The sequence below is a fragment of the Xiphias gladius genome, chromosome 19 (assembly GCF_016859285.1).
Source record: "Xiphias gladius isolate SHS-SW01 ecotype Sanya breed wild chromosome 19, ASM1685928v1, whole genome shotgun sequence".
Taxonomy (NCBI): Eukaryota; Metazoa; Chordata; class Actinopteri; order Istiophoriformes; family Xiphiidae; genus Xiphias; species Xiphias gladius.
In genome coordinates, this window is record NC_053418.1 from 23,106,084 (window position 1) to 23,133,692 (window position 27,609).

The following is a 27,609-nucleotide window of genomic DNA, read 5'->3' on the forward strand; positions in this document are numbered from 1 at the left end:
CAATCCGTGTCACGTTTCATGACAGCAACATGATGTCAGTTGTCTGTTGATGTCAGTGACCTGCATGTCCTGTAACAGACTTTTTAATGCGGACTCATGAGGTGAAGTCCTGGTTGCTCCCATGGAACAATTCAATAAAAATCAAATGATTCAATCTTGATATTACAAAAAGAAATGCAATCAAACTGAAATAACGGGCAAAACAAGAGAACAGAAACACTGAACTCAGGTAAAGCATTATTGTGTGTTGGGAATATATATACCTATATACATTAGATAGAATTTCTATTATTAAAATCTTTCCACTGGATTTTTTCTGAGCTGTTATTCAGTAGTGGCCAATTACGACCCACTAAAGTCACTGGGGAATATTACGTATTTTTAAGCAGTTTTGAGTAGGTGGATAATATGTTTGACAAGCTCAACCATATGATGCCATTATCTCGAAGCTCGTTATTCACAAATTGTCACACATTCAGCCAATTATGTCTGTGGTCTATAAAACACATTTAAATGGGCTCGCTGGTTGGTTAAAAGGGTGCCCTTTTGTAGGGGTTTCTTTTTCAATAGGGGTTGTGGCTCTGGCCTACACAAAATAAATCATGAGCCATGTTCATATTTAAAACACTTGAGACAACGTGAACAACTGTGTGATTAGAGCAAACTTGGGTACAAGCGGGCGGTCCCTCCTGAAACAGTTTTTAGTCTTTTGTCTTTTAGTATTTGCTGTGTATGTCACAGCCATTGATGGCATTCATAAGGAATTACTAACAATGGCAAGTTTGACGAATCTTGGCTTTCACTAACTGTCTCATTTCAGAACAATGAACATTTATTTTCGATCCAAAAAGGCATGACTAAAAAGATAATCATAATGAAAAGATGCTTCACCAGCTACTCAAGGTCAGCTGCTGAAATGAGCATAGCTTTGTGTCTCTTTGCTATATATATTAAAAAAAAATGATAAGAATGTCAGTGGAGTAGGTCTAACATTCTTAAAAGTCCAAAAGCCAGCAGAGCTTTGGTTTTCAGGTCACTAGTCAGGCATATTTGTAATTAGTCTTAGACTCCTTTGAAATAAACAGGAAAACGCTCCCAGAGGCATTGAGACGATGACTTTGTCCTCAGAACTGGTCTCTGCAGGGATAAATTAATCACTCTTCCGGAAAGTAAACATTCTTCTAGTCCTTTTATATTAACTACAGTTTTTCGGGGAGTGACTTGATGGTCACTTTGGTGGCGTTTCACTGCTTTCAGATAAACTCTTCTGGGGTCATCGTATAAGAATTTAAGGAGAAAAAATTAATAGTAGTTATATAGATAGTTCATTATTGATTGTTGAAAAATGTCTTTCCTATTTTATTTATTTATTTTTTTAAGTCAGTTGTCAACACACTCCGTTTCATCCTTGGTGCCATCACATAAACAACAAAAACTACAAGGGAACCTGACGGGTCCTGTAAATGATTTGGGTTTTCAGGGAGGCAGTGCCATCTATTGACATGTTGAGGTAACTCTAACAGATTTTCAAATCAAATTGCCCTTCATGATAAATGTCAACAGTGCCAACATCAGTATCTGGTCAGTTTGACAGCAGCAATCAATAAATTAAGCGTGATGTGTGGACAGTTGAAATTTGTGTCAATATAGGAACATTTACGCCTAATTGTATATTGACTCACTACTCACTGTACACGTGACTACATGTGAACAAGAGCCTCAGCAAAATGTAGACGTAAAACTGTGTAGCTAATAACTTCTCAGCAGGAAGGTTTTATGTTATTCTAATTCGAGCAAGCCTTGTTTCAGATTCATGAGGGGTAATCAGCAATCAGTAAGTATTTATATGAGAATAAACTTCTCAGCCCAGAGGAGCTTGAGGTGTTTGTAACGTTGTATTTAGACCCCCTGCACCTGGAATGATCTGGATAGGCCCAGAGATGTGCCTGTGAGCAAGGAATGTCCACTCTTACTGTCTCAGTGGCCAACAGCAGAGATTTTGTGGGTGTGAGAATGTTGCACATTAATAATATAAATCCGGTTCAGCATGCTCATTCAGCAGACCCAACTCCTTGGATAAATAAAGAAAATTTGAAAACCCCTATCCCCTGTAGTAATTAGTCTGCTCGCCCACCTCACTGGAACTGACAAACTGTCATGTTTGCTTCTTTCTTATGTGCATTTTGTAACTTCGCCCTATTTTGACTCATCATTCTGCCTGGAGCTTCTCAGTTTGACCATTGTAAATAAAAGATAAACAATAAAACTTTAGTCTTCAGATCACCAACCCCACCAAACATTATTTGAAATAAACATAGGAGAGTCCTCAAAGCAGTGAACTAAAAAAAGATTCAATTCAAATGCAGTGCGAACATTATATACATTTGCCAGGCACTTTTTTTTCAAAGCAACTTACAGTTTTCTAACATATACAAACACACAAATTAGGAACTCAGTGTCTTGCCATTTAATAATTGGACATGAAGGAAGAAAGGTTGAACCACAAACTCTTTTTATATGCCAAATTTTTTCTACCACCTGGTAAATGACATACTGTAGGTTTTACACGTCACAATACAACCTATACTGTTAAAGCTTTAGGTATATATAATTAGACTAATCTTCAGATACAAATGGCAAGCTTTCCTAAAGATACAGTGAAAGAGTGTTGATACAGTTATGATATCAGAAGAGAAACATGCAGATCTTTGCGAAATCATTATGACCTGTTTAGGTTATTGTCACAATTTCATTACCTGTACTTATTCATGATAAATTATGAAACAAAATTAAAGTTTGTACACTAAAAAAAGAACCAACGCTAATTTTGAGATACTTCGAACTAAAAGACATAAACTCAACAAAGAGATTCTGACTGTTGAAACATATGGCATTTTGTTTGATAGTAAAGTGGGAATTTGTCATTTGAGCACTAAAACTCATTTAATAATCAACTTCTACGTTATTTTTCAAGGCAATTTTAATAAGGTTTCATTATCATATCAGTCATATGATTATTACTTAAACATCTCACCAGCATCACTCATGGTCACCAGCAATATTATGTAACAGGGATGAAAGTATGGAAACAGTAAAAGAAGAAAAGCCAAGAAACAAATAATGATATAAAAGCTAAAGAGACAGAACACCCCCATTTTTCCAGTTTTTAATGAAATTTAAGCAGTTCAAGTCCAATGAATAAACTTAAGTGGTACAAAGATCAGCGATAAACTGCCCGAGGTAAAAAAAAAGGTTTAGGTCACCAAAAACTGAAAAATCATGTACATTTCATACAAATCCAGCCTTTTTCAGTTATTAAGAAATCGGTTAAGTTACAGCTTTCCCGAAGCAATGAAGTAAATGAATGTGAACAGTTCCTACAGGGTCCCTAACTTTTGGTGATCACTTATAAACCCTCTGTCTGTACAAAGGCAGTGTTGGAACAAACTGTGTTACTACACCCTCTGATGTATTATTAGGACAATACTGAACTGCGGGAAGTAGAACTGTATGTTGCTATTAGAATGGTGAGAAAAAGACAAGTAAAAAAAGGAAGACAGACTGGACGGTGAATTTAAGGGATGGCAGAGCAGCACGGAACCCAGACCTAAACCCCATGGAGCTGGTTTGGGATGAACTAGACAAAAGGTGAAAGCAAAGCAACCTGCAAGTGCAACACATTTGTGAGAACTTCTGCAACAGTGTTGGGACGAACTTTCTGAGCAATATTAGATTTCCATTGTAGGAAGAACGACACAAGTGAGTTCGGCTGCTGTATGAGTCAAACATTTAGATGAAATTTAGTTCAACCAGAGGATTCTATGATTCCTTGTTTTTAAATCTTTATTATTTATTCGTTATATGCTTAAATTTCAGAAACACTGAGACATTACATTAGGATGTAAATTACAACAACTGGAAAAATTGAGGTGCTCTAAAACTTTTGACTGGCAGTGTAAACATGTATTGACTAATGTTTTTGCTAATGGACCTATTAGGATGTTGTTGTTCTTTTTAAATAAATGACGTGACCTTTTCCTTTGTACTGCTGTAGGTATTTAAAAAACTTATTCTGACTTTCTAAGACATAACCTAGAATTAGCTTTTCTGATCTGAAAAAAAAAAAATCACACCACAAGTTTTTAGGAGTTCTACTCTTTTAGACATTACATTTCCTTAAGATTAGACTTTCTAACACAGACAGTTCCATTTAGGTTCAGCACTACACTGATATAGCTACATTGATGCACAGCTTGATTTTGATGTGTGACCTTGTCACAAACATAAAATAACAGTTTATCTTAGCTGTGGCTCTGAGTAAACAAAGGCCGATAAATATATGCATGAGGATAAGGTGTTGTTGAGATAAAGGGGTTTAGGACAACACAAGCAGCTGCATGGCTTCTCTAGTAAGCTGAAAAACGAAAAAATGAGCAAAAGTAGCAGAATCAAACTTATTTAAGTTATATGAATAAAGCTTATACCGCTATCTGCAAGAAAACGCCTGTTGGTTTTACAATTATTGTCATTTGAAAGTGATCACCCCTGCAAGTTCAGCACTGGGTCGCACACAGATCCTCTCTGTGTTTTCATCAGTCATTACTGTGGTCAGGTATTTCTGAAACAAATGTTTTTTTCTATTCTGCTCCTTGCGTTCATTTTCTTGTCATGATGAAATTACCTGCCAAGAAGAACAAGAAAAACAATGTTTATCTCCCCACGGTCTTTGAAGAGGGAAAATCTCCACTGGTCTACCTTCCGCTGTGATCTACATCTGAAGAACAACCATTTCATTTCAACCGACTGACTGATAACGTTATGCCAATCCAAGTCAAAGGCACAGATGGGCTAAAGATTGACATAGTCAGCAGCATAACCTGTCATGTCTAATCCAGCATGTCCGGATAAGACCCGAAGGTTTGCATTGGCAGTGTGTTATGAAAATTAAACATCAGAAAATGACTGACATGTTGGCGTAATTACAGGTCAAAATGTGAAACCCGATGGCAGCCTGCATCATTCCTGTGAAACAACATGTTTACTTCAAGTTTTGGGTTCATTAAGATTCTTACTACCCAATTAGATGGGATCCGGGGCGTGCGAGCATCAATCACATGGACTCACATGGGGCTTGTTTACTGGACAGAGTCTTAGTAACATGACATCCAAACAGGCCACCGGGGATTTTGGCAGCGAGGGGGATCAAAACATGCTTTATGTTTTGAGGTCATTTTCTGTAACTGATTCAAATTGGCTTTCACTTCTGACTCACCACACCACAGTTCTGTTAAAGGAGCACGGAGATCTGCATTTCCAGCTGTATCTGTTTGGAAACCTGGTTTCACCCAAGTTTTACTGTCAAAGAATTAAATGAACGAGTAATGCTCGGCCATACACATTTGATGCCTGGAAGCAACACAGATTTAAACATAGTTACACCTGAAAGCATGGATGGATTACTGAATGGTCCGAGAAGGCCCCTGGCCCAGGGGCCCTCATACACGTCTGTGCTGTGACTCTCATTGTTTCAAGATCTCTCCATATCTGAATGCATGTTTTTGTGGTTGCCTCCACAGAGATGAAACAGCTGGATTAACTGTTAACAGTTTGTATCTGATTTTAGACTCTCTTTTCATGCTTTCTCCTAATAATCTGTCATTATTGCTCCCAAAGCAGGTGTAATCCATACCCGTTTAACCCCTCTTATTACAAGACCCGCAGAAGGGCTGAAAGCGACAGTGACGTACTGACAGGTTGGTTTGAATAAACCCCGTAGGCTTGCCTTAGAAGCCTTCCCCCCTGGAAACCTGACCCATCTTCTCTGACATCGACACATGGGTCCTTAGTTTAAATGGGACACATTTCCCTGACAGCAGGAGGCGTTGCAGAAACTGCCAGTGGTCACAGGCATTCATCTGATGTGACAATCATTACTGACCTGTCTGTCAGACTAAAGAGCAGGTAATGGTGAGTAAAAGGCCAAGGCTGTGGTGGCTCACATCAGAAGGGTTGAGGGTAGCAGCTGTGACAGGCTGTGGAGGGGGGTTGAAAGAAAAGCTGCACTGGCCCCTCCAGAGCCAGAGGGGACAAACACACCACAGCTGCCTGGATGAGGATACAAGCAGCCCAGAGTCCTGAGAAGCTTTCCCATATGTCACTTCTGTCTCCCAACATCATCACCGGAGCTGGATTTTCTCTTTTGATTTGTCTTCAGTGCTTTAATTTGAGGGGCCAGGGCAACCACGAAAAGCACCGTCACATGGCAGTAGAAAATAATATTGTCCACTGCAAGAGAAAATGCACTTTTAGTCAAGCGGCGTTGCTTTTGTGAGATATTCTATTTATAATCAGGTGCTCTTTCCTCCTCCAAAAAAGGCTGGGCTGACTTATCTCTTAAGTGCCGCATGTGTCCAGTTAGTAGGCTGTCTGTGCGTGTTAAGTGGTGCGTCACTTGGTTAGATGTGGCTTGCGCAGCGCTTTACCCAAATAGTCCATTTTTCTCGGGGTAGTGCAGTGATAAAGAAAGGGCTTCTGGAGAGGCTAGATTTAGATTCCGTAACTTTTTTTTTTCATTTCTTAGGTTTGGAGCAGAAGCTATTTTGCCCTCTAGGGACGGACCAGGCACCTATATAACATTTCTTTCAGACGGATGATTCCTAAACAGGAAGCAGTCAAGAAGCCCTTTGAGTTGTTTGCAGCTCTGATGTGGTGCAGCCACAACAGCCTCAATCGAAAACCGCTGGACAGGAGCCGATAGCAGTTTACACATCCAAATATGCGCGTAATTGGAGCGCACTGGCGAGGCGTCCCTGGCACCCCTACTGGGATAACGTTGTCGTGATGTTCAATACTTCCGGGATTGACTTCACTTTTAACAAGAAAGAGGACATTTCCGAAGTTACCAATGGCAGCCTGCAGCTTCTCTACAACGTCCCCGTCACCATTAGTCCCACAGCCATGTGGAACGAGTCGTGCGGGGAGCAGCTGTTGGATTTCGGGCGCCCGGAGAAGATCATCATCGGGGTGATGCTGGCGATCATCACGGCGGTCACCGTGATGGGAAACACGCTGGTGGTGATCGCGGTGTGCGTGGTGAAGAAACTAAGGCAGCCTTCGAACTACCTTCTGGTGTCCCTAGCAGTGGCGGACCTGTCGGTGGCCATAGTTGTGATGCCGTTTGTGATAGTGACAGACCTCACCGGGGGCAAGTGGCTTTTTGGGGAGGTCTTCTGCAACATCTTCATCGGCATGGATGTAATGTGCTGCACTGCCTCCATCATGACCCTGTGTGTGATCAGCGTGGATAGGTGAGTTTCAAAAGTTAGCAGCCGGACTCGAGCTGCTTGTCTCGTGAGGGCTGTCCTTTTCCAGCGGTACCGAAATTACGCACGCAGTGCGCCTTGCATTGAAATGACACGGAGGAGACAAATACAAGCTGCTCCAACCCACTTAGGTACACTGAGGGTATGAACAGTTCAAGTGTCAAATGAAGTAATGAACTGTGATCTAAACGCATGAAATAACTGGGCGTTCTGCACCAGAGGACGGCTTTTAAATGCCTTATTCCAGATCAACGGTTCCTCTGATTATCTGTGCGGTTGAAGCCACTGATCCAGAAAATGAATACGCAGACCATGATTAATTTGTAGCACCCTCGATTCATTTGCTTGGCCCGACCGGGGGCAGTGTTTCCTGCAATTAGCCTACGCTCTTAGGATCGGCGCCCTAGGACTTTGATACATGATTTACCATCGTCCTACATTTCTGTTAAGTTCACAGAGGTCGAACGCGCTCTTTATTATTACAGCCCCATAACGATAAGACCAAATCAAAAACTGCTGGAATTCACTTTACGCATCGTCCAGCAGCTCACCTCTGAGGAAGCTCAACTACAAATACTGTTTTTCTGTCTCACTACTTACATACATAATGTAAATATGGGGGTTACCACCCTGGTGTTTTGCATCAGCACACTGTTCCAAAATGACGCCCGACTGTGAGTCGCTTGAAATGCTACAGTTAAACTGGGGAAAGCAAGGCTTGAGCAATCACCCCCACCAATCAAGATCCATCAGGATCATCTGCACCTCAGGCATACTAGAGCTCTTTGGAGTCTCTGCTCATAATGCCACAGTGGAGCCTGATAGCTTGTGACAAATGAGACATGTCCACTGCTCCCACTATAATCCACAATGAAATAAAAGGTGATTGGTGTTACTGTTCTGCCTCAGTAACCTTAATGGAGAAAAAAGCTCATTGTAGTATTGATGATCTGATTATTTCCTCCCACCTGCCAATCAGGCGTTATTGCCTCAGTGCATTGCACCCAGAACAATGCATGTGTCATGCTCGTGCATGCGCCGTGCATGAGGAACTTCAGGACTATATGCTTGAGGAGCTAATGATATTATTGGAGGCAATGGATCAAAGATATCACAGTGTGATACACTTTGATTGCTCCAGTCAGCTGTGGTAAGGCTGACAGAGGTATGACTGTGTTTTGGGCTGGTTGGATAGGAGGTAACAAGATTAGTTGTAGTAAAGGCAGACAAGCCTGATGTAGGATTTGTGCGTCAACTGTGGCCACTCTGTCCTCAGTGAGGTCATGAGCTGGCCACCAGTATGAAACCAGTTACACATCCTTCTGCGGCACCATTCTGTAGAATTACATTTTTTCCATCTTAACCTCAGCAAATATACAAGGCCCCTCTTTGTCATCCAGTGGAGGATACATAAGCGGAAGTGTGGCAAACCAGCTTCGTCAGGTGGCTACAGTATATACTCAAAAAGGAAAAATGGACCGACCTGTGAGTGAGCACGTCTGAGAAGATAGAGTTGATGATTAATTGTGTTACCCTTGAAATGAAAGCACGCACACCCACCAAACCACACCATTCTAGCAGAGCATGTCCCAGTCCCTCTGCCTTTTGCCAGGCGCAAGACTAAATTGAGAATTTAAAATAATGTGATGTCACTCTGGGATTATTTTCATCCCCACACAAGCTACAAAGACAGTTCTGTGAACTGTTTTCGCTGATCTCCATGAAAAGACTCATTTTAATTAAACACTGCAGAGTTTGGCATATGAGTCACAATGGGAATCATAGCAATAATTCATTAGGATGGGATTTGCCAATTAGAAACATGATTAGCTGTAATTAGGGCTCTCTCGCTGTCGCCCAGGATTCCCAAGGACATGCGCTGTAATATGAAGCGGAAGAGTAGGGAGTGCTGCAAATAAGGCTCAGGATTGAACAGGTGTGTAGTGGTGGAGGTTAGGGGGTTAAACAGTCCCTGAAGACGAGGTGCTCCGCTGCAGAGAGGGGTGCTAATTGTCTCTTGGAGCGGCTTAAGGTTTACAGAGGAAATGCTGCACTGTATATGTATATATCATCCCGCAGTGACTTGACAGGCTTGACGTGGATGCCATCAGAGAGACTGGAATCCTGTTGGAATAGAGTAACCGACATCCGCCATCCATACACGTTGACACAGGTTTAATCAATAACTACTGTTTGACTTAAATGCTCACAGTGATGAGTAAACTTATACCTCATGTTGTAAAAAGGCGAATTTCTTGTCACAGGACACAGTGTGGCAAAATAATACTGTGGTTAAGGGGCATTTGTTAGGATGCATTTACCTGCATTTATTTAATTTAGCAAATGAAAGACCTAATAAATCAAAGTACTTCATCACAATAATGCAAAAATCATATAAAAATTCAATATGGCCACTAAACATTCCTGCTCATCGATTTGCAGCATTTTCCACAAATAGGCCTAAAACACTATATCGTCTTTGCACACACTTCTACTTAATATACGTATTATGAATCTAATGGACATAAGAAACTACCTTTCAACTTTTTAAATAATAAACAGAATAATCCTACATCAATTCCAAATCTGAATGTCCAACCAATTGCCTCTTTTTCCCCCTGCAATATGCTTGAAATGTCATCTTCTATAGTAGCAACTCCCCTTATAAAACTTGGTTTAGTAACCGTTCTCACACAATAACAGCAAGCTATTGGGATCACGTCTAGGTCATGTCAACATAACTGCAGAATGGTGGTATTGGTATTGATTTTGTACTGTATGTGGAAATGCTGATTTATGGCTGTGAAAGCCATGCTTATGGATGAGTACCCATTCATCACTTCCATCCTCTTTAAGTGGGGATTCAACACTACAAATTGAAGCTAACACACCAAAGCATTGATCCAGTCACAGCAGAAAAGTCTAGTCTGAGTGTTGTGAAGTGAGTAAAAGATAAGTTATATACTCAAAGCCTCCAGTCTAAACTAATGCAGGTCTGGTCTTTTCAAAGGCATCCCGGCATGTAATTTCAGCCAAGGGTTAGCCACATTCGTGCCCACTTCCCTAAAAAGTTAGTATCTCTTTTGGCTACAGCCAGTTCTTACCTTCACTGAGAGTAATATGTTGTAAGTTCAATAATTCAAAAGTCAAATATGAATGATTTATTCACAACAGTGAGAAGAGATGGTAGTCGTTTTCTGACGTCTAAGAAAAGACGGCACTAAAGGAATGGAGGAGCTCGGTATAGCAAGAGACAGACACAATATAAAACTGCAAATCAAATATAGCCCGGTGTAACTATCTATGGACTTGTGGAAGATGGATGGGATGTAGGTCAAGAAAAAATATCACATAACTGCAGTAAACTTTTCCACCATTGTTCAGACTAAAGAAAATACAGTGTAGGTGTGATCACACCTGTAAACTCCTGCAGGGGATTTGAGGGAGGAAATCACGCTAGCTAGGGCCCATAGATGGCAGCAGGATTAGCCGCAGCCTTTACATCCTTTCTACCAACTGGTGTGTCACTGATGTGCTGAGTTCACACACATCTCCCACATCGACCTGCCCTCCACATGTGATAATAATTTTTGGGAAGTCAGCGCCAGAGTTTGTCCCAGGAGAGACGGCGCCTGCTTAGTGCAGCCGGGGAACATCCACCTGCAGCAGCGGCCACAGATGACTTGACCTAGCTGACGCATCCTCAGGTAATGTGATGTGACGCCTAAGCCCCACTCTCTCAGGCACTATTCACTTCCAACTTGTCGGCCACCTTGCCGGAATGTGGAGGATTGGATATGTTCTGCTAGGCCAGTCTGATCAGATGAAAGGCAGTTCATGCTTTTAAAGAAAAGCTAAATCGGGACAGAGAGTGTGTTTCGCTACTAAATAGGATGTTACAGTGAATTCCTAAATCCTGTGATCCCAACCAGTTTACAGAGTGTTTTAGAAACCATAAGGGACACATTTCATGTCACAAGCCACTACAGCTATTTCATACTGAGAGGGAAAAACCACTCTTATCTTTACAGAGGAAACAACATTTAAATTTAAAATGTATCACTGCTCGTATCCTGTAAACAAGCACTCTTTCTAGAGCAAAACTGCTGTCAATGAAAATATTTCAAAGCACCATTAAATAAAAATGCTATGAGAAGGCATTTGGCAAGTTAATCATTGATAAGTGGTGCTTGTACTATGAACCACAGTTCTGTTTCAATCCTTTTTGACTGTCCTTTTTGACTTTTATTACAGAAGCACATGAGGTGAGAGACAAATTGTTTGCTGATAATGTGATCAGATAGGGTGGTGTGTGTGGGAATGGATCCAAAGGGGGCTGAGATGTTTGAGAACAGAAAATCAAAAGGAGGAGAGCAAAATGATGGCGGCTGCTAATTGTTTGTCTGTTGACTCTGTGATTGTTCTTTACTTTTATCAGAGTTTTGGTACTGAGGTTCATGAGGTTACGGTAATTACAAAGGTTTGTAAGGTTATTTACTTGAGATTTGAAGCAATTTATCTTGCAAGGTGTAAGCAACTATTATCTAAGGGCTTCCAGTTGGTTCATTTGAAAAACAAATATATTTAGTTCTGGCTAAATCTATGGCAGCATGTGCAAGTTTCCATATTTAGCAGATTTAGTGGTCTGTCTACCTACATGTGAAATGAAAATAAAAAGAAAAAAATCCGTTACTAACAACATGTTTGTGCATCAAAGTGTTTATTACCAAGAATCTCTCTTTTTTTTAAATCTCTGAACCAAATCCTAATATAGTGCTAATTTAGAAAAGAAACATATTTTGCTTAGCCATCAACATGTTCGATTGTGCTAACTGGCAGATAATTGAGAATGGATATGGTGAAGTGACTTAAAGCTCTGTTAGAGGTCACTTGAACCAAACCACAGTGTGCACTGTACATAGTGTGTTATCATGCACCCCATTTTTCCGTTTGCCTTTACTTCACCCTTGTCCTTCCTCTTCTAATTCCATTATCACTTTGTTCTCTTTTAAGCGATCACATTCATTAAACTGAATGTAATAAAGTAATCAAGAAGAAGGAATCAAGACTAATAGTCTCCAGGCATGCTAGCGGCCCTGCGAGGTTGCACTTAAAGCAGTGGTTTGAGCTAAATGCCAATGTCAGCATGTTAACATGCTAACAATGATAAAATAACATGCTGATGTTTAGCAGGTATAATATTTGTTGTAGTTATAGCAATAGTTGTTTAGGTATTTCAGTCTGGACCAAAGTGGTGGACTGGCCGAGATTGCCCTCCCTAGAGCCGCACCGCTAGCATGGCTAATGATGACCCTGCACATGTGGTTTTTGCTCTGCCGTTGGCTTCAAGTCATATTAAATGTCCAACTCCACAGCATAGTTTTTTTAAATATTTTGACAACTGGCCCTCGCTTTGGAGGGACACTCCAAAGTGAGGGGAAGGGTTAAGCATGAGAATTGAGACAAAGTCTTATGCAGAGAGGCTGGCCCTTGCCCTTGCAAGGGACGTGGTTAGAATTTATGGTAGAGAAAGATTCATGCTTCACTGACAGATCACATGCTCTGCGGATTGATTTATCTTTCTGTATGGACCGCAAAAGCGGGGCCAGTCATATAAATGCAAATGTCCGTGAGTGACTGACTGATCGACTGACTGAGAGATTGACCGAGTGCGTGACAGAGTTACACCACTGGTCATCCGAATGACTCGTGACTAAGTTCTGAAGTTATACCACTGGTCGTCTCTCTTTGAAAATAAATAGGTGCAAACAGTTTCTGTTACGTCATTGGGGAGGGGTTTACTGGCAGTGTTGCCAAGTTAGTCTTTGTTGCTACATTTGACGTCTTTCCACACCCCTTTAGTGACTTTTTTTCAAAAACAGACCGAAAAGTTATTTAGCAAACCTTAGCTACTTTCCACAGAAGAGAGCTGCCGGTATTGCCCTGCAAGCTCTAGTTTGGGCTTTCCCTCCGCAGGCAAACCTCTCTATGCGTCTCATTCAGTTGACCACACGGCAGCTGACATAGATGTGAATGAGCTTCTAACTCTCTCTCTGAGTGATCATGTTACAAGTCAATATAGCTGATATTACAGCACAGCTGTTGTCTTTAACTTACAGGTATGGTGCTTTTGTCAGACGATGTTGCGGTTATAAAATCAGGATTTGAGCAGAGCAGAGCAGCAGTTTGGAAATGGCTTGGAAGTGACTGCTGGTTAACATGTCGTCTTAATGGGCCGCATTTCAGTCACTATTTCATATTTGTTCCGTTGTCTGACAACAGAAACAGAAAAAAAACTAAATGAGAACAGTTTTATGGGGAATTCGGCTGTATTAAAATACTGTATATGTGAGCACAGAAAGTAGCAGAGAAGCAAACAGATAAAGGTCGGTCCAGCCACATACTAGGTTTTGACCTAGTCTTGGTGATTCATTGGTTTTCTTTGTTGGGAGCCATTTAAATCAGATTTGCCTATGTAACTAATCAGTGAGCTCTTGAATTGAATTCAGCTCTGCATAATATTTGAATAGTAGCAGTGGTATTGTTGAATCAAAGACTGACATGAAAATATTCAGTGCATTCAAAAATGAAAATTAGGCCATGAAGAAGGTTGCTCTGGCCTGTTCTGCTGATGTTTGGCATAATTTGCATGTCCCTCTTGTTTGGTAAGAACCACCGGACCCACATTGGATGTTTGTGCTTTACTTCCTTGAAGTGAAATATACAAGGTTATTGGTGTTTTGAGGGAGTTTTATAGACATATGCTTGATGAAAACTGTTAGAAACCCTTAATTCCTAAAAAGCTGGGGATAAGCATCCTTCATACGTTGTTAGCAGTATTGGTATGTTGCAGTTTCCGGAGCAATTTGAAATGGAGGATGATGGATTAGTATTGACTCCACAGATAGAGATCTTAGTTTTATTTTGCTATCCCTAACTTGTCATCCTATTTACCTAGCAATCTCCAGGGACAGGAAGCAGAAAAGGGAAAAGCGCCGCATGACTTTACTGTGGCATAAATCATGTTTTGTGTTTGGCATAACAAAGGTGGGGTCCATTATTCATCAAGATTGAACATAGGGCCAATGAACATTTACCAGGCAGTGAGATAATGGAACTTAGAGACCGCAAATAAACACAGATCAACACACATCATGCTGTGGATTGCAGATAATATATCTGGAACATTTAGCATGGTGCTATTGCAGAGTAACTATGCAACTCAAGTTTTGGCAATCAGCTCGTCCGTGCAAATGAACTGAATATTTATAGTATACAGTCTATTAAATCAGGCAGTATGAATGATCGTATCAACAATTACTGAGAAGTTAACTTTTTAAATCTTGTGCATTCATGTGTATCTATTTTTAGAGGGAGCATAAACTACAGGTGTCTCTGTTTGAGCTGTACTGTAAAGCTCCTAAAGGCAACAGCTTTTAAAAGCAATTCCCTTTAGAAATGCAGACATTAAGAAATAACGTGATATTTCTCTCACTGGCACACCACTCTTCATATATGTTCACTGCTGTGCATTGATCTGTTGCAGTTGTCAGTTAATTTGAAACTCATTATCCAAGAGCATTGTATGATTGAAATGTTCCATGTGACTTTGTAGCTTAATTCTGGTGCTTAGAAGTTAGTGATTAGACCCCTGGCACTGAACTGAGTTTCTATTCCAGCTATGAAAGAGCAGATTGAGTTATGGTACCCACATCACTGCCAAACTCCCCTTGAGCACGAAACTGAACCCTAGTACTGCCCACTAACTGGGTCATTGCACTGTATGCAGCCCTGCACTTTTTGAAATGCCTGTGTCTCCGTATGTGACGCACTGGGAATAGGAAAAGTCATAAGCAACATCAAATGAAATCCAGTGCATTAACATTGCAGACACAGTTGAGAGTGAAAGTTCCCTCTTGACCTTGGAATCAACTGTTGAGAAAAATAGATGGAATCACACTTGAAGTGCTCAGCAAAATGGAAATCTGAACACCTACAATTCCAGGGCAACCGTAGATATTAGCTGCTGTTGGAGAGACTTTGTGGTGACCATCCTCAATCCAATTTTGCAGAAGATTTTCGGGACACTGGTCAGTTTACCTGTTAAACCACTCAACAGCATACAGTACTATACATAATGAGTAGGCAACTAAAATTTAAACCAGGACATTTTATTAGCTAGTAGGCATTCAGAACAGTTTGGCAGTTCTGGGATGGGATTGTGTTTGTGTGTCTGTGTCTATTTACTGTCGCTCTATACCCCCATAAATCTCAATCGTGTGTTTGTTGAAATTTGCCTGTTAGTCTGAGCGCCACCTGATTGAATAAGCATGGACATTAGCCACCTCTTACTGCCAGGCTAGGCCACGAGTACCAATCTTTAATAAAACTCCTCACTGAGGTAAATTCTTGGCCCACTGTCACGCAACATGCTGTCATGCATGTGAACTTGGAGCCAATGATCTGGCAGGGCAAAGATGGATGATTTTAGTGTCACTTAACCTCCCCAAAGCCTGGTATATAGTCACAGATGAAAGGTTCTGTTATTTTAATGACCACTAGGCTGTTAAGAGTTATACCCCTTCATTTCTTTTGTATATGTGAAGTTCATTGCACTGTTCAGTATTATGTCTAGATTGACTGTTTATTACCCATCATTATATGCACTGCTGTGTCAACACTAAAGTGACCTTTACTCCGCTGGGTCTGTATTATCAGTATTATTATCTTGTTGTCCCAGCTGTGTTTGCTCACCTATAACGGTATTTTGTTTGTCTATCTTTCAAATTAGCCTGCCTTGAGATGAATCAATGTCATACTGTACATTTAAACCCGTTTCTCTAGCAGAAAGAGGCTGAATAACTCTGAAATGTTTTCTCCCCCACTGCTCATAGGCGAGATAAACAGTAGTTAAATTACTTTTGTTATGAATATTCCTGCCATCAGTCACACTGCTCAGACAGGAACATAGATTCCACCTCCACACCTGATGTTCTGAGTTAATCTGGTGCCAAATCAAATTACAGTACATTCAATTTACTTGTGAAAAACAATGTCAGTCTTGCTGATGTGAGCAGTAAGGCTGCCATTATTCCTTTTTGCTTGAATTATTATTCTGGCATAGCTGAACATAAGGTATTCCCTTTGTGCACCTTTCTCATATGTTTTACCTAAATGTTTCTGTATAGAATACTACTTAATTGAGTGATTTATAGGTTGCATATTTTATTTTCCATTAAAACGGCACACCTAACATCTGACTGAAGACTGGAGGCATACTGTGGATCCAGTTATTCATTTAGAAGATCACAGACGTCCTCAGATCTCCTGTGTTGTACTGTTTAGGTTGAGAATAGCGGAGAGCTGTTAATATGAACAAAAAATGTAAGAATTCTTCTTTTTCTAACATGACATGATTTACACTTGCACATAACCCCAGTGAAAGAGAAGACCTGTACACACTGTATCTGCTTCTTTGATGATGTTTGATGCCCTTGTCAATGATGTTACATATGAGCTACTATTTTAAGACAGTGATGAGGCAACCGTTGCACTATATACTGGAGGCAAATCTGTTGGGAGAGGACTTAGGTAAGGCAACGCAAGTTTATTTGTGTAGCACCCTTTGACAACAAGGCAATTCAAAGTCCTTTACATAAAAAGGAATAAAGAAAAGGTATGAGTGAAAGATGTTAAAGCTTTGGGGCATTATTGAGGCAGGCCATTTTTTCGCCATGGAATTTGAGTCAATTATTGTGTCCGCATTTCTCACAATGCCATGTTGTATCTGCCTTTTGAAGAAGGGCTCATAAGATATGATACCTGGTGCTGGGTGATGCACTTTTATAACTTTAAATTTGTTAAATTTGTTTTGAAAAACACTTACATTTTGGGCTCCTGGAATGAATTCCTTAGATGCCAGTCATATATTTTATGTTTTTCATGTTTCTTAGGCTATGTTTGTATAAATACATTGCACTCAGGAATGTTGACACTGAAAACGTTTTGGAAGTTGGAATGTGTTTATTGTAGCTGAGGTTTCGTTGACGTTTGTGTTTAATTATAGTGGGAATTTGTGTAGGATATATGAATTGAACATGTTTTCATTCAACATCCTGTGTGAGGCAGAATTCTAGAAAAGAATTCATTATAATAATGCCATTGATTTGCCTAATGTGAATCAGGATTTTGAATTAATGTTTCATTCACTTCTAATTATACTGTTAGGCCTCATGGTATATGTCATGTTATGCTGACATGAGCTTGAATGTGAAAGATTTGGGGATTTTGGTTCTGTTTTTCCAGTATTGTTATCATTTTTATCTTCTTAATAAAAAAATGGACAGGGGTTATAATATGGTTATAAATTTACGCTATATAAAATTCCTAAAAGATAAATATGTTTTAGTGTTGAGTTAATGTATCAGACTGTATCATGGAGTCACATATTTTCTATGTGTGTACACAAGTTGAACTCTGGGGTTAAAATGCCAAAATTCAGAGCATTTTTTCTTCATCTTAAATAAACACAGGTATGGGTTTTTTTAAAATAGGAAGTAAGTAATATTTTCATTTCCCAAAAATAAAATGTCAGTAAGAGAATCGGAGGTGGAAAAAAGCAGAGCCCTCAACTGCTGCTTTTAGTCAATACTGACTAAGGAGCAAGTTAGGTGCATCTACTCCTCACTGTCCTGTTCCATTTGCCGAGCCACAAAATGATGACATATAATGGGTTGTGCAGCTACTTCAGCTATAGGCTACCAACTGCTGGCCACACGCCAAATTGGAAAAAGAGGAGCTGCCTGTGGTATCCTTGGTAACTAAAACTGTTCAACATTTTTTCTAAAAGGTCAGAAGTAAAACGTGAGGAAGTGGAGAATTAGATTTTCTCCCCCACATCTGAAACATCCTTTAAGCTTATTTAGTTTTCGAAGTGTCCTTTGAGAGAGCGAATCATAGAACCAAATGGAAGGCGACAAAGAAGAAGGGGCTCTTCACACTCGCTCTCTCACATCATCATGACAGGAAAAGGAGAGGAAGATGGACTCACTGGCACATACTTATTCACCTTCCACTATCAGAATTCAGTCATTGTATAATAATAAAGAGAGAGTTATTAATATTCATTAATATTTGAGAGCACCTGCCCACAGTAAAATTTACATTTTGGTGGTCAGTAATAGCACTTCACATGCCATATTACACACAAATTAAAAATTCTTTCTAAACATATCCCACTGAGGAAATGGCATGCATGTACATGTACAAATTAAATTTTCTTGGAAGAGAGAAGGGTCTATAGAGGCTTTGTGGCTGCATCGCAAATCTGGTCACCATGGCTACCACCATAATGGAAGTCCATTAAAGAATTGACAGGGAGCAGAAAATGGCTAAATACATAACAAGCAGGGAAAAAAATCCAATCAGAAAATAAAAGTAAACGCCGGGACGATGTAGATTTAATTTACTAATTTAAACACAGACATCAGTGACACACAAAACTGTTTCTTTTCTTCACTTATCTCATCACTGAAAACACTTTGGTCCAGATTACAGAAACAGTGAAAACCACATGCTACACCAACCAAAAGACCAGAGACACAAGGCGTGACTAAAAGTTTTAGTTGACTGAGAAGCTTCCTAACAGTGCTGGTCAAAAAAATAAAGCCTGTTTGTTGTTATGCATATGTAAATTTTGTGCTAACCTCATTATTTTGCTTACATAATAATTATTTATAGGTGAGGCCATGAAAATTAAGGTTGTGACCAATTTGCTTTTGCTCCAGAATATTAACTACAAGAAACAGTAAGACGAGCTGCAAATTTATCAGAGGAAACTAACTAACAACTAATGACAATCTGGGCTCTCAACCAGGAGCGACCAACTTGAAAATAAATGTCAGGTACCGTTTGCAGTACTAAAATGTTGACACTGAACATATACGGTAAGTAAAATGTTTCCTGACAATGTATTTCATTTCCTTCCCCCCAGGTAGATAGATACATTTAAAAAATGTAGCACTTCATTCACTCAAAAAAAACAACAACAACTTCACCTGTGAACACAAACCAGGAAGAAATTATGTTTGTCAACACAACATAAATGAGAGAACAGTTTGGTAATATATAATTGTAATTTCTAGAAAACAGGGTTGACCAGCGTGACAGAAAAATTCTTGATAAGGAAGAATCATGTACACTTACAAGATAATGATAAAATTAATGTGTCTATAAGGCGTAGTGGCCCAACTAAATATTAAACAGCATAACCGCAATCTTTAGTAAGAAACGTTTTTGTCACGATGCATGCATTTTGGAAATATAGTCGGTTCAGTTTGTTTAAAGCAGTTTCCCCACTGAATCACAATCCACCTTATGCTGGGGCAGTAAAAGACACTTAGAACTAGTAATGGAACGAATGGAGCCGCACAAAACACTGCTGTCCAGTGTATGATAGATTGACCAATAAACCGTGGATCACAGATTAAAAAATACGTTTGAGTGCTTTCCAAGTATCTTGAGGCCTGGAAGAGCTGAGAGAAGCTCTCCGACGCTAATATTATCACAGTGAAAAGGTCGAAACACACTAGTGAGAGATCAGGGATAGATGATTTCGTCAGAGTCCGGTGGGACAGGGAGTCCAAAGAGTGAGCCAAAAAGAGAAGAGAGCGTTAAATAATGTGTGTGATGGGAATTGCTGATGTTTTTTACTTAAACTTAAAATAAAATGCACACAATATAAAGGCAGGATCCCAGTGGTGTGTTTCGGCTTGTAGCGCAGCAGGGACTGCTGTTCTGAACAGAAACAGAAAGCTGCTAGCAACAGCAATAAGACAGGAAGAGTTAATGTGTCTAAAGGGCATTTTAATGTTGAGCAAGAGAGTCCATTTTTGACCTTAAATATAGAAGTTTGACAAAAAAAAATATTGACTACAGGTTAAAGCTAGAAAATAGAGCTAGTTAAGATATTTCATTTTGTCAAAAGAAATATATGGTGGTCCAAAGGTAACAAAATCTGTCTACCTGCACCAAACCAAAGTGTAAAAACGACACATGGTTTTACAAGTGCCAGACTATTTCTTGGCTATTTCTTTTTTTTTAACATTTGACACACAACAAATGTATTTCTGTTCAATTTTTTGTATTTCCAAACGTGTCCAACACTATGAATACCTCCCACGAAAGATTGTCCAATAGAATGGACCATCATTCCCCCTTCTCAATCTGCCCTTTAAACTTTTGCCGTCAGACGTGGGTAGATGACATGTCAAACAAACTACTTTATTTTGAGTATAACCCACCCCTTAAGTCACCTTGCTGTGTCTCCCTTGGAGTTTCCTCTGCTCAACACCTTCAACACCTCTAGCTGTTGTCTGTGAGTGTCATGCACAGACATCGTCTGTGGTTTTACTGAATTAGCTTCTACTTTGTTGCTGAGTTTATGCATAGTTTTTTCGTTGCCATATCTCTTCTATTACCCTATTCTCTCCCCTGATCTCATTCCTTGTCATTTCTTTCTTGTGCAAAGACACCCAGCTCCACTGTTGGGGGGATGGACATGCTCACTGTAGCTCTAATAGCTGCTCATCATCTCTATTGCTGTGAGAGCCAGTAAACCACTGATAGGGACAGGTGGTGTGCTGCGCTGCCAAGGCCATAAAATATCCACACAAGCACTTTACAACAATCAGGAGGAAGTAAAACAGACATCACAAAGGTTTCAGGACTTAAGGTCAGATGAGTGGATGCACTGTGTGTAGCAAAGTGTGTCTTTCAAGTACACAGTCATTCTGCAAATAGCTCACTATTTAAACAAGCTTACCACAGCAACATAATTAGCAGTATATGGCAAAGCATAATGGTTTCAAAGGGGTAATATAATAATAATATAATATGGAAAGTATATGTTTTTGTAATTTGGGTTAAATGACCTTCTAAACTTAACATTATAGTCTACTCAGGCAAGTACACTATTACCTGGTCAAAATCCTGCAGTCACCTCTTGAACATCTGAATATTTTGATGTTTACCAGCACAGACTTAGAGCCCATAAGTGCTCAGTTACAATAAAGTATCCACAATTTTGACCTATGAATTCTCAGGTAAACTTTTCTTTTGTCTTGTGGCAATTCCCAAGCATCTTCGATTACATGTAGGCTAAAATAAGTGCCGACAGTTATTCACAGACTATTTGACCCCAGTCTTACCTAAGCTAGCAATCTGAGGGAAGAAGGATGTCTGTTGAGGGATGACTCAGTTTGGCTTATGTAAGAGTCTAAATGAGATTTAAAAAACACTACTGCTGCTACTTTACTCACCCATACAAACCTTAACCTGAGCAGAAGTCAGAGAACAAACAGAACCTGACCTAAAAAGGGTGCAAGTGAGTTTGAACTAAAAAGAGTAAGGCTGAATTCTGTGTAAAGCATGAGACAGATGGGATTGCTCCTTTGCTTCCTGGTTGAGGAGGAAATTACGATTCGACTCATGTTGAGCAGTGTGCTCTGTGAGAGAAGCAACTCAGTTTCTGTCTTACGGAGGCTACTCAAGTAGAACATGGGAGCTGAAGAAGTCCTTGAGGACTGAGGTTGTTGTCTGATGTCAGAGATATCCCAGAACTTTCAATAGACAGATCTGGGCCTCCTCAGTCTAGGGCAGGTTAGAATAAATACTCTGTGATTACATCTCTGTTGAAATAAACATGGTCTCATTTTTATTATTTATTTATTTTGTTTTGTTTTTATTTTTACTTAAAGAGAAACCTTACATGGGTTTAAGGTTAGTCTTCCAGCTGGTCAAAACCCGACTAATTTAACATTGTAAAATCAATAAGGACACAAATTGTTCTCTCATATATTCTGCAGACATCTGATTTGCAACAATTAGAGTTTCCGATGACCATAGATGGAATAAGGAATTGGGTGTTTTCGGATTTCCCCCTTTTTCAGCCCTCTCATTCACTTTATGTAAAACAAACCAAGCATGAAAGCAGTTAATACCCACTGCTGACTGCTTGCTAAAAAGCAGCTGAGCTGCACTTCTCAGTTCCTGAAGAGACATTCTTCAAAAAAATTGTGCTGATTTCAGGCGATGTCTGTATCTCTGGGTCTACTTCACTCACACAGATAGACTGTAACAAAAAAAGATTTTCTCCCTAAAATGGGGAACACTTCACTTTTTCAGAGGCTAAATCTGGAATGCCCTGAAGAGCAATGATATAGGAATTATAAATCCCTCAATAGTGAGATGAATGAGTGAGGAAAGATTCTTTGGGAAAACGGTAATTTGTCAGACTTCCCTCCCGCCCTGTTACTTCCTTTTTAGGGGAACCTGTTCCAGATTTACCACTCTGCGATCCAATTCTAGTGCAACTTGGTAAATATTTAACTGTGTATCCCTTCTCAGACATAAAAGGTTTCAAAGGTGCTCCTTGATGACTGACGACTGTTGCACAAGAGGGTCAGTTATTGGTTTTTTCTATACTGGTAGCCTAGTGGAAGTAATGGAATTCTCCATTGGCTCTGGCACGCTGTTTGTCTGTGGCTGGGTAATCCCTGAGGGCTGCTGCAGCTGTGGATATGTCCCAAATCATCCGAAGATAGGAAAAAAATTTCTCTAAACTCCCCGTGTGTGTCACTGTTTCTGCTAAACACACGCTGTTTTATGGGAGGTGATTATAATACTTTGCCACTGGTTTTAAGCTTGATTATGTGCCTCCTCTGAGGTGTGAGGTATCCCATGTGGTTTTAAATATGTTATGCATTTTGTACAACATGCTGTACTTTCACTGATTTATGTATCTGAGTTCAATTAATTAAATATGGCAGATAACAAACTATAAAATGAATGAAAAATCTTAAATATATGTAATATAATCAATATTTTTATATTAATAATGTATCAGATGACTGTGTGTAATGTGAGACATTTTGCTTATAGTGCTGAATCCAGTTCTCTTCAGCTCTGCAGAGCTTTTTAGTATCTTTAAGCTTATTGTTATTGTTTTATGGCCTGCAACTTTACTGATTTGGTTCACTCTCACAGCTCTCGTTATCGTAGTTTTTTAGCTTCAGCAGGCAGCTGTTTTCATTTTGTTGTGCTCATTGTATACCTTTTATACTTTTTCTGTATCCTGTTATTGCCTCAAAAGGACCAGTAAAGTTAAATCTCTTTGTGTCAAAACACACAAGATAAAACCAATGGCAGTTCCACAGATGTTCACATCAGCTCATTCTGCTAAAATACACACAGGAAGCTGTGTAATGAAGTGTTAAAATGCGTGCTATCTTATCAAACCTGGCAGTCGTTTGTCTCTAAAAGGATGGTGAAAGGATTTTATATCCAATGAGAGTGCATCTGAAAACAGATCTGCCCTCTAAAGGGCTGAAGATGAGTCATGGACTGTGGAAAACTACCCTACAACCACTCCGCAGACACACAAATATCCCCCCAGATAAGCATCACAACCAGCTTCCTCATTACTGAAGAATGCATTCAGAGAGGAGTGTTGCATTACCGGCTATCCCATATGTATCCTTAAGAATTCCCACAGCATGGAGTGTATCCATCTCAGGATCTGTCTTGTATCTGTTTGACACTGCTCGCGTGGATGTGTTCAGCCGCCACTGTAAAGCTGGAGTACATTTTACGTGAGAGTTGTAAGGTAAGCATAGCAGTGGTTGGAGAGATTGGGGTTGAATGAACAGTAGTTATTATGTAATGTTCACAGACCACAACTAACTGGAGCCAAGGGATGTTTAAGAAAGACATGGTAATACAATGTGGCACATGAGTTTATACGGGAACCTGAAATCTATTGTCTGGGCTTATGTTGTGAGAGGAATGGTAAATGTAATTTTTTAAAATTTTGTCATAGAAACACTGACAAATTCACAAACAAGGTGTGCGTGTGTGTGTGTGTGTGTGTGTGTGTGTGTGTGTGTGTGTGTGTGTGTGTGTGTGTGTGTTTGGGATGGTGGTGGTGGTTGGGGGGATGGGGTGAGTTATAACCCTATTGTCCTAAGTGATTCTGATTCTCTCCTGATTGGCTAGATCAATACCAATTGCACTGTGTGTTGCCAGTTACACAGTTCTACACAGTGCCATGGCATTTGGTACAAGCACAAAACTATGCTGTAGAAGTATTAAAGCTGATGTGTTAGGCTAAAGTAACATTTTCTGACCAGACATGATGTGTATAAGCTCAATACCTAAAAAGCTGTGAATTAAGTGACGTATCTAGCCCAGGGTGACTGAGCTGAATTGGATTTCCACACTGCTGATAGCATCACTGGTGGACGACAAGGCGAATTGGCCAGTGCTCCCTAAAGCTTTTTATCTGGTGATTAACAATAGAGTGGAAACCACAAAAACAGCCTGGTGTCTCAAATATACTGCTCCCATCAATGACGCATTTTGTTCTGATGAAGGCTGTGGGCATACAGCTAAAACACGCTGAGATGTATACACAAATGTATCATTTTGTGCGAATAGTGGCTATTTTCTCAGTTCTATACACCTCACTTTATCTTTATATTTCTGACACTGCCAGCTGCTATTTGAAACCACTGAGCTGCCTGTTTGATTGATAGCTCCCTCTCAACCTGCTAAGCTCCTCCAAAGCCAAAGAAAAGCAGCTAATTGCCACTAGGCAATCAGAAATCTTATGACCTCTGATTGAAAAGTCTCTCTTTGAAATGCGCAGACGTGTTTGATGCTTCTGCACTGCACTTTCATGTTAATGAAGACAGCAGATTTCTGTGCTTCAGCAGAATGCCTTGGTGCTTATATGTGATAAGTGAATAACCATCCTTGGTTTTGAGATAATAAAGCTACTGCGCTCAACAAGGTATTAAAGTGTTTTAGAGGAAAATACTCTGCTTCAACTGCTTTTTTGTCCTATGTTGAAGAGCTGTCTGGGAGTTAGAACTGATACTTCTTTTGTCTCCTTTCCTCGCAGGTATCTAGGGATCACACGGCCTCTCACCTACCCAGCCCGGCAGAACGGTCAGCTGATGGCAAAGATGATCTTGGGAGTGTGGCTGGTGTCAGCATCCATCACCCTGCCACCGTTCTGCGGCTGGGCCAAAAATGTCCACACAGCCGGCGTGTGCCTCATTAGCCAAGACTTTGGCTACACCATCTACTCCACAGCTGTAGCCTTTTACATCCCTATGCTGGTCATGCTGGTCATGTACTACAAGATCTTTAGGGCTGCTCGCAAGAGCGGCGCCAAGCACCGCTTCACCAACCTTTCGCGGCGCGAACGCCTTGATACCGTGACTAATGAGGCGCTGCGCATGCAGGGCTTGAAGCCGCCTGGTGTGGTGGAGGAGTGTGCCGCCTTGTCTCGCCTGCTGCACCGTGAGCGCAGAAACATCTCCATCTTCAAGCGGGAGCAGAAAGCAGCCACAACACTGGGGGTTATCGTGGGGGTCTTTGCTGTGTGCTGGCTGCCATTCTTCATACTGTCCACTGCCAGGCCCTTTATCTGTGGAGTGGAGTGTAGCTGTGTTCCCATCTGGCTGGAGCGCACGCTGCTCTGGTTAGGCTACGCCAACTCCCTAATGAACCCCTTCATCTATGCCTTCTTCAACCGAGACCTGCGCTCCACTTATCGTGACCTTCTCCGCTGTCGTTATCGCAACATCAACCGTCGACTGTCCGCTGTGGGCGTGCATGAGGCTCTCAAGGTGTAATACCTTGAGTTTAAAAAGTGGGGCACGGTGGCCCTGTGCTTGTACACTTGGTTCTTAAAGGGCGACGTGTACACAACAGGCCTGTAGATAAAACACAGACTGACAGAATGGGAGTCAATGTTGGTGGCTCTCTGGCCCATCCGCAAAGGCAGAGAGACAGCACGATCGCTCCAGCGTGTGTGACTCAGCCTTTCTATTTTGGGGGAGAAAATCATAGAAGGTATTTGATGAGCTATACAAGCTGACACTACTTTTGTGCATATGTCATAAGAAATGACATGTAAACACAATCAATCATCCTAGAGCTTTCAAAGAGAACAGAAAGAAATCTTTGTACAATAACAAAATTGATGTTTGATAAAGAAAAGCATGTTTTGTGCACAATGTCTTCTGAGCATCTTCATCAAAGCATCTAAGGAAATCCCAGTTTAATTTCAAATAGGAGGTAAAGACTTTGAGGTGTATTGTGCTTTGAGCCAGGATTAAATATTATCTATATCATTTTATTTATAGTCATAGCTTTCATTTTGGTCTTCTCACTAAATTTAACGTTAGCACCTTTAATGTTTCAAAAATGTTTAAAATGTGGTGGTGCCAAATGAACATAGGTGGATGGAAAATTTTGGTTAATATGCAACATGTAGGGAACATTTTCCTTTAATGAAATGTCAGCGTTTGTTAATATAAAAAGAAACTGAAAGAAGTTTGTTTAGTGTCTGCATGAAACATATTTGTCTTACATGCCACTGTATACATAAATCATAAGAGATTTTGAATAGTGAATGAAGGTTTGGCAGAAATGTTTCCATGTTTCACCCAAATACTTTATCGCACACTTGAATTCAGTATGAACTCAATAGTGTATGTGTCAGAAACCATGATACTGTGGACTTTTTTCACTCTTGTTATTTTGTCTTGATCGAATTCATTCCGCATTTGGCTGCTGACCCTCTTGGTTGACACGGGAAACTAAATCTGTTGAACTCTGCAGTTTCATTTTAAGAATTTACATGTTCCTCAGACTCTTTTGCTCCACTGGTTGTCAACAGCGTTTCTATTTCCCTTTTACATCGGAATGTGGTCACTTCACTCCTGGCTACATATCCAAGAACCTGTAAGAACCTGTGTCAAATGTCAACAGTTGAGCAGTGTTTGCTTTTTCTACCTCGATTTTTTGAGAATACTGTACATTTTCTCCAAACAGATGTACCACTGTTTTGCATCATTTTGTAATTAACTGCTATTTTATATTGTGTAGGATCGATCTGTCTACAATTCCTCTGTGTTTGCTTTGTTTTACCACTTTGCCATTACCTTCAGAAACAAGCTGGGGAAGTGGCAAAGCATTTCACACTTTGTAAATAAAGAAACACTTGGTTAAAATGCAATTGTGGCCTAAATTGGTAACCTCAGATGATATATGTTCATGCAAACATAACTAGTACAGCAATGGAGTTCTTCTTATGTTCTTCAGAGTGAGAATCAATCTACACAAGTCCCCTTTACTTTCTAGCCCCCATATCCTCATCAACAGTCTGATGCACGCAGTTGCTCGTACAAAGTCATCATCCTTTGCTGACGAGATTGAT

General features: G+C 40.2%; 1 protein-coding gene across 1 annotated transcript; it reads left to right on the forward strand.

Moving 5' to 3' along the window:
- The first annotated feature begins 6,592 nt into the window (after positions 1 to 6,592).
- On the forward strand, positions 6,593 to 27,379 carry htr7c (5-hydroxytryptamine (serotonin) receptor 7c). Its single transcript, XM_040154359.1, has 2 exons — positions 6,593 to 7,307; positions 25,282 to 27,379. Exons 1-2 carry the CDS (start codon positions 6,841 to 6,843, stop codon positions 26,018 to 26,020), a joined length of 1,206 nt encoding a protein of 401 aa, XP_040010293.1. The 5' UTR covers positions 6,593 to 6,840; the 3' UTR covers positions 26,021 to 27,379.
- Positions 27,380 to 27,609: the final 230 nt, after the last annotated feature.